General features: G+C 42.3%; 1 protein-coding gene across 1 annotated transcript in view; it reads left to right on the forward strand.

Moving 5' to 3' along the window:
- The first annotated feature begins 674 nt into the window (after positions 1 to 674).
- CTNNBL1 (catenin beta like 1) overlaps positions 675 to 13755 on the forward strand; it is a 212165-nt gene continuing 199084 nt past the window's right edge. The window contains exon 1 of the mRNA XM_007518449.2: positions 675 to 820. Coding sequence (XP_007518511.1) covers positions 791 to 820 — 30 coding nt within the window. The 5' untranslated portion in view covers positions 675 to 790. The remainder of the gene's footprint in view (positions 821 to 13755) is intronic.

The following is a 13755-nucleotide window of genomic DNA, read 5'->3' on the forward strand; positions in this document are numbered from 1 at the left end:
ATACTCTGCACCTGACTGGATCCCTGAATTTTATTCCATTTTCTGTGTGACAGTTTTTGCAGATATTTATCAGTAGTTGCTGCTTTGAAGGGGTCTAATGTCCTTCTAGGAGTTCACTAGTGATCCTTCAAAACCACAACCACCAATTCCCTTCCTAGCAGCACCAAGGAACCCCTTTCCTACCTTATTTCTAGATTCCAACTCCTCTCTATGTTGCCAACTTCTGCTTCACTTAATCACATCTGGTAAAAGTGTGAGATTAATTTTAGAATATATTTGATCCATAATACCTAAAATATTTTAACATGCTTAATTTACTTGCACTTCGTGTCCATATTTCAAACTTTCAGTAGCTCTGAGTGGTTTGTGGGTACAGTATTGGACATAGCAGCTCTACCACTCAGTTTCTTTATCTGTGAAATGAGGGTTAAATTGCCTCAGTCACTGGAAAGACAATGTAAGCACATGTGAAACGAGCGGCACTCAGCTCGGCACCAAAAGGGTGTCTAGAACGCCTGGCTCCGCCTCCGTTGGGTCTCCACCCCTTTCCCCGCCCCCTTCAGGTTTGGGGCGGAAATAGTACTGTCGCAAACACGGCGCGTTTTCCGGTGGCGCTGCCTTTTACCGCAGTGTGTCAAGCAGGCGCACCGAGCGCACTTTAACCTCATTGGCTATGAGGCCTTGCACTCGGCGCTTTACGGCAGTGTGGCAGGAGCAGCTGCGGAAGCGGCGGTGGTCTGGACGCGAGTGGAGGGAATTGGAGGATCCGCTACTGACTGGGCCTGGAGTCATGGACGTGGGCGAACTTCTGAGCTACCAGGTAGGAGATCCAGGGAGGGCCTCCTTCTCGCCCCGCAGGGGTCGCAGGACCTGAGTCTCTTAATTTCACCTTCTCGTCCATTACTCCTAGGCTCGTGTCCACCCCCCACCCCCCATTCTCCCAGGCCCAGTGCATTTTTTTTTCTCTTCTCTAGATCATTATTTCTCTCATTCATCTGCATCCTGCTTCTTCTCTCACGCCACCCTAGGGGCTGGCTCTCTTCAACTTACCTGAAGGCCCTAGACTATTCCATCGTCCCCGCAATCTGCCTCCAGCTCTCGCCTCACCCCAGTCGTTGAGTAGGGGCCTGTCGTGTAGTCGGTTTTCTTCTTTTTTATTTTTGCATCTAAACCCCAGCGTCTTCCCTGATTGTTCATGTGGGTTTTGGAAAAGTCACGTTTACTGTCTTTGAGCCTCAGCTTTTTTTTTTTTTTTTGAGTATGTGAAATTGGAGCCTGCATTTCTCACCTAGTTTGGGTTGGAACTCTAGCTAGACTAATGGATGTGGAAGCTGATTTTATTTTTATTTTAGTTTTTTAAAATTTCTTTATTGGGGGATTAATATTTTACAATCGACAGTAAATACAACAGTTTGTACATGCATAGTACAGTTTCCCACATAACAATACAACCCCACCACTAGGTCCTTTGTCATCCTTTTCCTGTACTCCCCCCGCCCCCCCCTCAGTCTTTTACTTTGGTGCAATACACCAATTGTAGTTCAGGTTCTACTTGTGTTTTCTCTTCTGATTTTGTTTTTCAACTTCTGCCTGAGCATGAGATCATCCCATACTCATCCTTCTGTTTCTGACGTATTTCGCTTAACATGATTCCTTCAAGCTCCATCCAAGATGGGCTGAAAATGGTTAAATCACTATTTTTAATAGCTGAGTAATATATATATATATATCACAACTTGCTCAGCCACTCATCTGTTGTTGGACACCTGGGTTACTTCCAGGTTTTGACTATTACAAATTATACTGCTAAGAGCATATGTGTACACAAATCTTTTTGGATGGGTTTCTTAGGATATATCCCCAGGAGAGGAATTGCAGGATCATAGGGTAGGTCCATTTCTAGCCTCCTGAGAGTTCTCCAGACTGTTCTCCACAGAGGTTGGACCAATTGACATTCCCACCAGCAGTGCAGGAGGGTTCCTTTCACTCCATAACCTCTCCAGCATTTGTTGTTGCTAACTTTTCTCATGTATGACATTCTCACAGGAGTGAAGTGGTATCTCATTGTTGTCTTTAGGAAGCTGATTTTAAAGTGTAAAAATTGCACCACGTCCCAGACATCTCCTGTCAACGGCAACCACTGTAGTTGTTGGGACATGCATGCAATTCTCCTGCAGGATGTAGTCCCTGGAGATCTTGTCACCCTATCTCCTTGTGCTTGTGGGAAAATGGAGACCCAGGGCACAGAAAGGGCTTGTCTAGGGGCTGGGTGGTAGCAGCTCCAGTACAGTAACTCACAGACACATGGAGCTATTCAAACATTTGAAATGGGATGAGTCTGAATTGAAAAGTACTGTAAGTTAAAATTACATTGGGTTTTGAAGTGTCAGTATGAAAATAAATTTTTATGTTGATTACACAGTCATAGCGATTGCATTGATTGTTTTTCATAATGGTAAATGATCAGGTTATGGATAACAAGTAGAATAAAACTTTTTTAAAGATAGATTTATTTTTTGTGTGGTGGTGGTGAGGGAGGCCAGTACACTACTCAGCTCTGGCTCTGGTGGTGGGGGAGATTGAACTTTTGTATGGTTTTCTTATTTTCAATGCTATTTATTTCTGCCCTAACTTTAGTTATTTCTGTCCTGTTTGCTTTAGGGTTCCTTTGTTCTTCTTCTCTAGGTCTTTAAGATGTGCAATCAGGTTGTTTATTTGTGCTTTTTCTTATTTCCTGATGTGTGCTTATATGGCTATAAACTTTCAGTACTGCCTTAGCTGTGTCCCAAATATTTTGATAGCTTGTGTCTTCAATTTCATTGAACTCTGAAGCATTTTGATTTCTTCCTCTATTTCCTCTTTGACCCAGTAGTTGTTAAGGAGTGTACTGTTGAGCTTCCACATTTTGGGACTATTACTAATCTTTTGTTGATTGTTAAGTGTTAGTTTAATTCCACTGTGGTTTGGGATGATTTCAATGCTCTTGAATTTGCTGATGCTGTCTTTGTGGCCTAACATGTGGTGTATCCTTGAGAATGACCCATGTGGACTTGAGTAGAATGTGTATTCCAGTTTCTTGTGGTGAATGATTCTGAAGATTTCCAATACTTATAGTTTATCTATGTCCTCATGTAGCTCCCTCATGTTTTTATTGATTTTCTGCCTGGGTGATCTGTCAAGTTGAGAGAGTAGGGTGTTGAAGTCCCCTACTATGACTGTGTTGCTGTTAATATATTGCTGGAGCTTTTTCAGTGGATGTTTGATGTATTTAGATGGCTTCTCATTGGGTGCATAGATGTTAATAATTGTTAAGCCCTCTTGATTGACTGATCATCTGAGCATTAAGTAATGCCCATCCCTATCTTTTTAAATTTTACTTATTTTAAAGTCTGTCATGTCAGATATGAGAATAGCTGCTCCTGCCCTTTTTGTGGGCCATTGGCTTGTGTAATAGTTTTCCATCCTTTCACTTTGAGTCTGTGTTTGTCTTGTTGAGTTAGGTGGGTTTCCTGTAGATAGCATATTGTTGGGTTGTGTTTTCTGATCCATCTTCCTACTCTGTATCTTTTAATAGGTGAATTCAGGCCATTGACATTTATTGATATCAAAGATTGAAGATATTTTAACACCATTCTTGTAGAGTTTTAGAGTATTCTGATAGATGGCCTATTTATGGTGGTCTGACTGTTTTGATATATGTCCTATTTGTGGTGGTCTGGTTGTTTATAGGAGACCTTTCAGAACTTGCTTCAGGGCAGGCTTAGTGATAGTTGCTTCCTTCAACTGTTGCTTGTCTGAGAAGGTTTTGATGCTTCCATCTAGTCTGAATGACAGTCTTGCAGGATACAGCAGTCTTGGTTGAAAGCCTTTCTCATTGAGCACTCGATAGATATCTTGCCATTGTCTTTTGGCCTGTAGTGTTTGTATGGAGAAGTCTGCTGCTAATCTTATAGGTTTTCCTCTGTAGGTGACTTTGTTTTTCTCTTGCAGCAATGCCATCACAGTTGCATTTGGTGAGTCTTAGGGGAGTCCTCTCCTCCCTTCTGCCATCTTTTTGTTGGTGAAACAGACTGGAGGTGGTGCCTCAACTGGTAAACTGCCGGGTTGTTACCAGCCACTTAATCTCTTCCTAGGCTCCTCTCTGTCAACGAGCCACACGTATTTGTGATCTGGTGGGTTCCTGAAGTTGTTCTGGGAGATTGAACTTGTGACCTCTGAGGGATACAAGTTGGTGTGGTTGCGGGCTGAGCTATCTCCCCAGCTTTTTAGGATCAATTTTACTTCTTTCAGTTGACTTTTTTTTTTTTTTTGCCTCTAGGGTTATCATTGGGGTTCAGTGTCTTCACTACAAATCCACTGCTCCTGGAGGCCATTTAACCCCTGTTTTTATTGTACTTGTTGCCCTTGTTGTTGTTGCATAGGATAGAGAGAAACCTAGAGGGGAGGGGAAGACAGAAGGGGAGAGAAAGACACCTGCAGACCTGCGTCACTGCTTGTGAAGTGACTCTCCCTGCTGGTGGGGAGCCAGGGCTCAAATCAGGATCCTTATGGTGGCCCTTGAGCTTCTCCTTGAGCTTGGCGCCATGTGCCGCACTACCCCACCCCCTCAGATGACATTTTATTTTTATTTTATTTTATATTTTATTTTAAGAGGCTTTTTTGGTATTTATTTATTTATTCCCTTTTGTTGTCCTTGTTTTATTGTTGTAGTTATTATTATTGTTGTTGTTACTATGTGGTTGTTGTTGGATAGGACAGAGAGAAATGGAGAGAGGAGGAGAAGACAGAGAAGGGGAGAGAAAGACAGACACCTGCAGATGTACTTCACCGCTTGTGAAGCGACTCCCCTGCAGGTGGGGATCCAGGGCCTCAAACCGGGATCTTTCTGCAGGTCCTTGTGCTTTGTGCCACCTGCGCTTAACTCGCTGTGCTACCACCCAACTCCCTCAGTTGACATTTTAATATAACCACTAGACTTTAGATGTGGCTACTAAAATTATGTGTATAACAGGCCTTACATTTATTTATATTTTTAAGGTATTTATGTATTTTGGGTAGAGACAGAAATTGAGAGGGGAGGGGGAGATATGTAGATAGACACCTTTAGCATTATTTCACTGCTTATGAAGCTTCCCCCCTGCCGATGCGGACTGGAGGGCTTGAACCCTAGTGATTCTGCACTGTAGTGTGTGCACTATACCAGGTGTGCAACTGCCTGGCCCTGGCCTTACATTTCTTTTGTTTAATATTTATTTATTTATTTATTTATTGCCTCCACGGTTATCAGTGGAGCTCGGTGCCTGCACCACAAATCCACTGCTCCTGGAAGCTGTTTTTTGTTTTTTACCCTTTGTTACCCTTGTTTATTGTTGTTATTATTGTTGTTGTTATTGGTGTCATTGTTGTTGTATAGGACAGAGAGAAATCGAGAGAGATGGGGAAGACAGGAAGGGGGAAAGACAGACACCTGCAGACCTGCTTCACCACTCATGAAGAGACTTCTCTGCAGGTGGAGATCCAGGGGCTTGAACTGAGATCCTTACGCTGGTCTTTGCTGAACCCTCTGGAGAATACTTTTCCTTTTCCTTTCTTTTTATAAAATATATTCATTTACTTAGTATTGGATAGAGACAGAAATTGAGAGGGGAGAGGAATTAGGAAGAGGAAGCGACAGAGAGACCTCTGCAGCCCTGCTTCACTACTTATAAAGCTTTCCCCAGAATTTTTGAGCACTGTAATGTGTGCTCTTAACCAGATGTGCCACTGCCTGACCCCAGAATACTTACTTTTTGTATGCCTTGATTTCTTTTTTTTTTTTTTAAATATTTATTGTATTTATTTATTCCCTTTTGTTGCCCTTGTTGTTTTATTGTTGTAGCTATTATTGTTGTTGTCGTTGTTGGATAGGACAGAGAGAAATGGAGAGAGGAGGGGAAGACAGAGAGGAGGAGAGAAAGATAGACACCTGCAGACCTGCTTCACCGCCTGTGAAGCGACTCCCCTGCAGGTGGGGAGCCGGGGTTTGAACCGGGATCCTTATGCCGGTCCTTGTGCTTTGCGCCACCTGTGCTTAACCTGCTGTGCTACAGCCCGACTCCCCTTGCCTTGATTTCTTATCAATAAATGGGGGCACCTCTCCAGAGCCCTACTCCACTAGGAAAAGATAGAAACAGGCAGGTAGTATGGATCGATCTGCTAATGTCCATGTCCCAGCGGAGAAGCAATTATAGAAGCCAGACCTTCCACCTTCTGCACCCCATAATAATCCTCATCCATACTCCCAGAGAGAAAAAAATAGGGAATCTCCCAGTGGGATGGGATGGGATATAGAACTCTTGTGGTGGGAATTGTGTGGAATTGTACCCCTCTTGTCCTACAATCTTGTCAATCATTATTAAATCAATAAAAAGAATAAATAAACTGGGGCAGTGATGGTGCACACAACATAGCCTGTTGTGAAATGTAAAGTGCTTAGACCAACATTTAAGAGTAAACAATGCATATTAGCAGATATGCCTTGCCACTCTCTTACTCAACATGCAAGGCAAGGACTTGACTTTGGAGACTCTGGACATTCTGGGGAAGAACTTGTAAGCTATGAGGGTGATTTATAGTCAAGAGTTTCCTCTCTTTAAGACAGTAATTGATTGTAAAAGAAGTAAGGCAATAGTGTTGTTGGGTGAGTGGCCATTAGCTTGTCAGGTAGTTGTAGAAGGTGTAGTCCATGTGACTCACACTATTCAGGTTAGAAGAAGTTCATTCATTTGATCAACAAGTATTTATTGGCTAGGTGCTGTGCAGAAGACTGCATATACAATATTGAACAAAATGGACAAGGTTCTTTTGTATTTGGAGGGGAAGAAATGAGATAAAGAGTAAAAAAGAAATTCATAGTGTGAGAAGACCTTTGCGGGACACGCACATATAACTGTAATGTTTGGTATGGTAAGCACTGGGCATATGTGACAGTTGAATATTTAAAACATGACCAGGGGAGTCGGGCGGTAGCGCAGCGGGTTAAGCCAATGTGGTGCCAAGCGCAAGGACCGGCGGAAGGATCCTGGTTCGAGCCCCTGGCTCCCCACCTGCAGGGGAGTCGCTTCACAGGCGGTGAAGCAGGTCTTTCTCTCCCCCTCTCTGTTTTCCCCTCCTCTCTCCATTTCTCTCTGTCCTATCCAGCAACAATGACATCAATGACAGCAATAAAAACTACAACAATAAAACAACAAGAGCAACAAAAGGAAATAATTAATTAAAAATAAATTTTAAAAAAACATGACCAGTTTGGATTGAGGAAACTGGTGTATCTGTCTCTCTCTCTCTCTCTCTCTCTGTGTGTGTGTGTGTGTGTGTGTGTGTGTGTAATTTTGACTAGAGACCATAAGTAAGAGAAAGACACATCTGCAGCACTGTTTCACTGCTTATAAAGCTTCCTCCCTGCAGCTGGGGACCAGGGATTTGAACCTGGGACTTTATGTACTGTAATGTGTGCACTCAACCAGGTGCACCACCACCTGACCCCTTGATAAATGTATAAAATACGCATTTGCACATGTTACAGTGCACAAGGATGCAGGTTCAAGCCCCTGGTCCCCACCTGCAGTGGGAAAGCTTTGTGAGCGGTAAAGCAGTGTTGCAGGTCTCTCTCTCTCTCCCTCTCTATCACCCCCTTCCCTCTTGATCTGGCTGTCTCTGTCCAGTAAATAAATAAAGATGATTAAAAATTGTAAAATACACATCAGACTCCCAAGATTTTAGTATAAAGAAGGGTGTAAAATATGAGTGATTTTTTTATATTGCAAAAATAAATAAACTGCCAAAATAGCTCAGTTGGCTAATGCAACTGCTTTGCATGTGTACGACTCAGGTTTGAGTCCGGCTCCCACTTCACTGGAGAAAGCTTCAGTGCTGTGATGTGTTTCTCTCCCTCTGTCTCTGTCTCTCTTACTCTATACCTGAAAATAGTCTGCCTGGAGTGGTGAAGTCCTGGTAACAACATAATTTTTTTTTCATTAATTACATGTTGAACTGATGATGCTCATGGGATATCAACTTAAAATCATTATATTAAAGTGGTCTGGGAGGTGGCACAGTGGATAAAGCATTGGATTCTCAACCATGAGGTCCTGAGTTCAATCCCTGGCAGCACATGTACCAGAGTGATATCTGGTTCTTTCTCATTCTCCTATCTTCCTCATGAATAAATAAATAAATTATAAAAAAAAATCATACTTTCTCCTTCCTTGGTGTGGCTATTAGAAAGTCTAAATTTGGGGCCAGTCAGTGGCACACATATTACAGTGTACAAGGACCTGGGTTCAAGCCCCTGGCCCCCCACCTGCAGGGGCAAAGCTTCATGAGTGGTGGAGCAGGGCTGCAGGTTTCTCTCTATCTCTCTCCCTTTCTGTCGCTTCTCTCAGTTTCTTTGTTTCTATTCAATAATAAAAATAAGAAAACTTCTAAAAAAGAAAATTAAAATTTTCTTATGTTACTTGTGTATCGATCTCAAGGATGTTTTTATTGGATAGAACTGCTTAAAATATAGCTCTTGGGAGTAGAAGACAGGATCTATTTAGATAATAAAAGGGATGGACTCTGAGGAGTAGACATTACAAGTTGAGAAGGAGCTAATCATGTGAGGAAGATAGAGTGATCAAGGCAGAGGAAACAAGTCTGTGGTTTATGAGGTAGAAGCAGTACCACCAACTAGAGGACTAGAAAGAGAGGTTTTTTTAAATTGATTTAATAATCATCAACAAGACAGAAGGATAAGAGGGACACAATTCCACACAATTCCCACCACCAGAACTTCGTATCCCATCCCCTCCCCTGATAACTTTCCTATACTTGAGAGCTTGTTTGGAGGTTCTAGCAGGAGAGTGCAGCTACTTGTATACTCTCAACAAAAGACTGGTCCGTCTCTATTCGGGAAAGCCCGTCTTCTTGCTCCAAGCACGCAGCTTTGGGAGGGACGCACATGGAGTGGTGAGGGAGGAAGGGGACACCTGCCTAGGCAGCCAGATCAGCCGAATCAACCCTGGTGATCAATGGGGTGACAGATGTTGCAGCCAGATCACCCTCATATCCAAGCTTCCCTATTCTTTATCCCTCTGGGAGTATGGACCCAGGGCCATTATGGGGTGCAGAAGGTAGGAGTATTGGCTTCTATAATTGCTTCTCCACAATAACCTGGGTGTTGGCAGGTTGATCCATTGTCCCAGCCTGTTTCTATCTTTCCTTAGTGGGGCAAGGTTCTGGAAAGGTGGGGTTCCAGGACATATTGGTGAGGTCATCTGCCCAGGGAAGTCAGATTGATGTCACAGTAGCATCTGCAACTTGGTGGCTGCATAGCATTAAGATATAAAGCAGAACAAATCATTTATTAATCAGGAAACTTAAGGTAAGAATAGAGCAGATGAGATTTGGGGGTCTCCATTTTGGAGGAAGCTTGGAAGTCTACTTTAGGTATATTCTGTGGGGCCCATGACTTTACTAATTTTGCCTGAGCTCAACAGCTAACATGCAGGTGGGCTAAAGGTATTGTCTGGGGAGATGGTGTCGGAGTTGGGAATAGGACTAGAAAGCTGGATCAGGGCAGAGAGTAGCTCCCAAATATGGGAAAGTATATACATACCATTAACTGTTAACTGCATTGATCTGTTCTGGGGCCCATATTCAACACAAAGGCCTGTGTAACCTTTGCATCCCTATAGATCTGAGATCTCCAGAAAGAGGACTTTATAGTTAGAACATGGGGTCTGAGCAGAGTAGATGATAAAGTTGGAACTGAAGGGAAGTAACAGATTATAGATTCTATAGAGCTCTCTGTGTGCCATGAGGAGGAATTTGAAGTTTATTTTGAGAGATGTTACATATCAGCCCCTTCTTTACAGATGAAAAGTGAACCCTGTCTGGCAAAGGATCTTCCCTGAGATTATGGGCCAATGTAGTGGCAGAATTGAAACCAGATTCCTGGTCTCTCTATTTCTAGTTATGTTCATCTCTTCCATGTACCTGATTTTACCAGTCTCAGGCTGACTCTCATTTTAATTTCGCATAGACAGACCATAGCAATAGAGCTTCCTCCAGTGCCACGGTTCTCCTGTATGGTGCCAGGGTTCAAACCCAAGCTGCACACATGGCAAGACACATGCCCTTCAAAGTAAGCTGTCTTCTGCCTTCAGCTTTCTTTTCTGTTTAATTAATTCATTTCTGTAAGATCAATGTCTGCTTCTTGTGTTACTAAGAGATGGTGCAGTCTGGGATCTGACTCATAATCAATCAAATGTACCCAGGTTCTTATATGGAAAGTCAAGAAGATCATCTAAGTTAATGGGCACAAAGCTCTTTGAAAAGCAACACTTTGGCTGTGCAGTGGTTGAGAGCACATGTTACTCTGCTCAAGGACCCAAGTTCAAGTCCCTGGTCTCCAACTGCATGGGGAAAGCTTCACCAGTAGTAAAGCAGTGCTTCAGTTCCCCACCCCCCTCTCTCATTCTCTCTTCCCTCTCAATTTTTCTGTCTCTATCCAATAAAGTTACACCTTATCGATATGAAAGATGTATTTACTATTTGAATCATCTTTTTAACTCCTTATAGCAGCTCTGTGAGGAAGGTATGAGTGAACTGAGTTATAAAAAAATGAGTAGGTAATAATAGCTGGACCCTTAACCACTGTGCTCTACTGTTTGCCTGCTGTGCCATATGTCAAGCTGTAATACTTTCAGATAAATTCTTGCTTTTTTTTTTTTTTAAAAAAAAAAGAATTTATTTATTTATTCATGAGAAAGGTAGGAGAGAGAAAGAACCAGACATCACTCTGGTATATGTGCTGCCAGGGATTGAACTCAGGACCTCATGCTTGAGAGTCCAATGCTTTACCCACTGCACCACCTCCTGGACCACTAAATTCTTGTTTTTAAGTCTCAATATACTTTAAGGTAGGTGGCATGTCTATTTTGTAGAAAAGGAAACTCAGCTTGGCAAGGTCAGTTTCCTGCCCAAAATCTAACCACCAGTGTTGGCCAATAGCTCACATGAGAAACTGCCTACTTTGCCATACGTGTGACTCAGCGCTGGACTCTCTCTATATATCTTTCCTTTTTATCTGAAAAAGTCTGGTGAAACTCCAATGACAACCACAAAAATTGGTCAAATACCCAGCAAGGCGTAGAACTAGAGCTGGAACCAGCTGAAGGCCCAATCTAATTTTCCATTTTTTTTAAAAAAAATTTATTCATAAGAAAGGAGGAGAGAGTGAAAGAACCAGACATTTCTGTGGTACATGTGCTGCCGGGGATTGAACTTGGGACCTCATGCGTAAGAGTCCAATGCCTTATCTACTGTGCCACCTCCCGGACCACTTCCATTTTGTTTTTGGATTTTTTTTTTTTTTTAAGCTATAAGCACTGAAGAAATATGGTGTACACATAGAAAGTGTGTAGGTCTTCAGAGCTGTTGATTGTAGTTACCACTTACAAAGTGGTTTTGAGCATGATTCAGTATCACGATTCTGGCTTATTTCTCAGGGTTGCCTGATTTGAACATCCCCATAAGCAGATTTTGACTCAGGAAGTTCCCTGTGGATCCTTAAGATGTGCATTTCTAACCAGATCCCAGATGATGCTGAAGCTGCTGGTCTAGAGATGGTATGTTGAGATCCCTTGGTCTAGATTGATCTACATCCCTTTAAAATTTTTGCCCAGCTGAGACATTCTTCTTTATCCTTGTGGCTATTAGTTTGCAGGCTTTTTCCTTTCCTTTTTTAGCTTAAGTTATGCTTTTTCTTTGCTATCCAAATATTGAAAGCAAATCGCTTAATCTTTGTGGGCCTCAGTTTTCTCATGTGCTTAATGAGTGGATTAAGAAGTCTCTCTTGGGTCCTTCTAACTTTGGAATTATTTGATACTAATTATTTAGGCCAAGAGCGCCAGAGATTTCAAGGGATAAAAAAAATACTCTGATTTAGCAGTATAAATTGGGATGAAAATCTGAGAGATTTGTGGCTTAGTACTACCTTTATCATTACTTACGTGTGTGTCTCCAGACCAGTCATTTCCCCTTTCTGTACATCATTTTTTAAAATCACCTTTAAAATAAGGGCTTTGTCTACATGACTTCTGGTTCTTCTTTTCAAAAAAAAAGAAAATTCACATCTTTTGGGGCTGCCAACTAAACTTCATGTTGCGGGCAGCTAAGCTGGAAGATTGCATTTTTTTTGCTGAGAATATTTCTCCACGTAGCAGAGTTAGGCAGCAAGCACGTGAGTATACGTCTTAAATCCTTGACATTTGTTAGCTATTCATTTGAGAAGACAGAAGAATTACAATGTGGACAGGAGATGGAAGGAAAAAGTCTTGAAGAGGAAACCAGTATTGCTCCCAATATGGAAATGGACTTTTTTTTTTTTTTATGCCTTCAGGCTTAGACAGCTTATCAAGGAACATGCCCAGCAGTTCCTTGGCTGAGAAGTTTCTGCTGCATAGGCTTGCATATGAACTCCAGGGCATTCTCATTAATACTAATTCTACAGATGTCTGGGAAGAGTTCTTACTCCAAAGTTTTGCAATAAAGAATTCACAATGTAGCTTGGCAAAGGGGGAATGGCCTGCTTTGTGACATGAGAAGTATTCTCTATGTGGCAGATTGGGGTCAGGGACCCTTGGTTTGGGCAATATTGCCTCCACCCACTCCTCTTGTCACCTGTCAGTGGTATCAGAGTATTTTCTTGGATTGCAGGGGCTTATATAAGAATTTATTATCATGTTCCTTTCTTCTTCCTTTTGAAATGAAAAAAATGTAATATTGATATGCTGACAGGAATCATATCCCCATAGTCTTTATGTGTTTTGCATGGCTATACCAACTATATACATTTTTGTGTGTCCTGTGTGCTTAATTTTAATGTCAAACATTTTCTGTCGAGCCCCCCCCCCAGTCATTTATTTATTTATTTGCCACAAGGGTTGTCACTGGGGCTTGGTGCCAGCACTATGAATCCACGACTCCTAGGAGCCCATCCCCTACCTTTCCCCCCTATTTTTTCCTTAGATAGGAAAAAGAGAAATTGAAAGGGGAGAGGGAGACAGAAGGAAAGAGAAAGATAAGACACCTGTAGACCTGTTTTATAGCTGGTGAAGTGACCCCTCTGTGGGTGGGGCTGGGGGAGGGGCTTGCTTCTGGGTCCTTGAGCATAGTAATGTGTGCGCTCTACTGGGTGAGCCAATGCCCATCCCCCCATTTTCTATTTTTGTACAGTTTTCATGTTATTTTTAACACGTACATACTTTGTGCTCAAATATAGACAGTTTATCCATAACTTGTTTCTATGTCACTGAGTCCTTAGGTGGAGGTAATATTGCAGCCAACTTATTTGCTGGTATTATTTTCCTCTCTCATAAGTAATTAACATGTGACACCCCCTTTCCTCTGTACTGAATATTGCATGTATTTCAAATTATTAAGGCAGGACCCAGACCTTAAAGGAGCAAGGCATTTCAGCAGTAAACTATGTGAATAATACATTGTGGGAGCACAGTAGAAGAGGCGGTTGGGCCTGCCTGGGGAGGGGGTATACTGATGGATGGGGCCGGGCTGGGGGGTTGGTCATTGAAGCAAAGGAAGTGAATGGAACTTTCATCCCAACAGGAATTCCTAACAGGAATTCTCTGGATGATGAAGGAATTGGAGAGGAATCATTGTTGACTAGGGTTAGTGACAGCAAAAGCAGTGGGAATGAAATGTTCAGAACATTGA

The sequence above is a fragment of the Erinaceus europaeus genome, chromosome 1 (assembly GCF_950295315.1).
Source record: "Erinaceus europaeus chromosome 1, mEriEur2.1, whole genome shotgun sequence".
Classification (NCBI taxonomy): Eukaryota; Metazoa; Chordata; class Mammalia; order Eulipotyphla; family Erinaceidae; genus Erinaceus; species Erinaceus europaeus.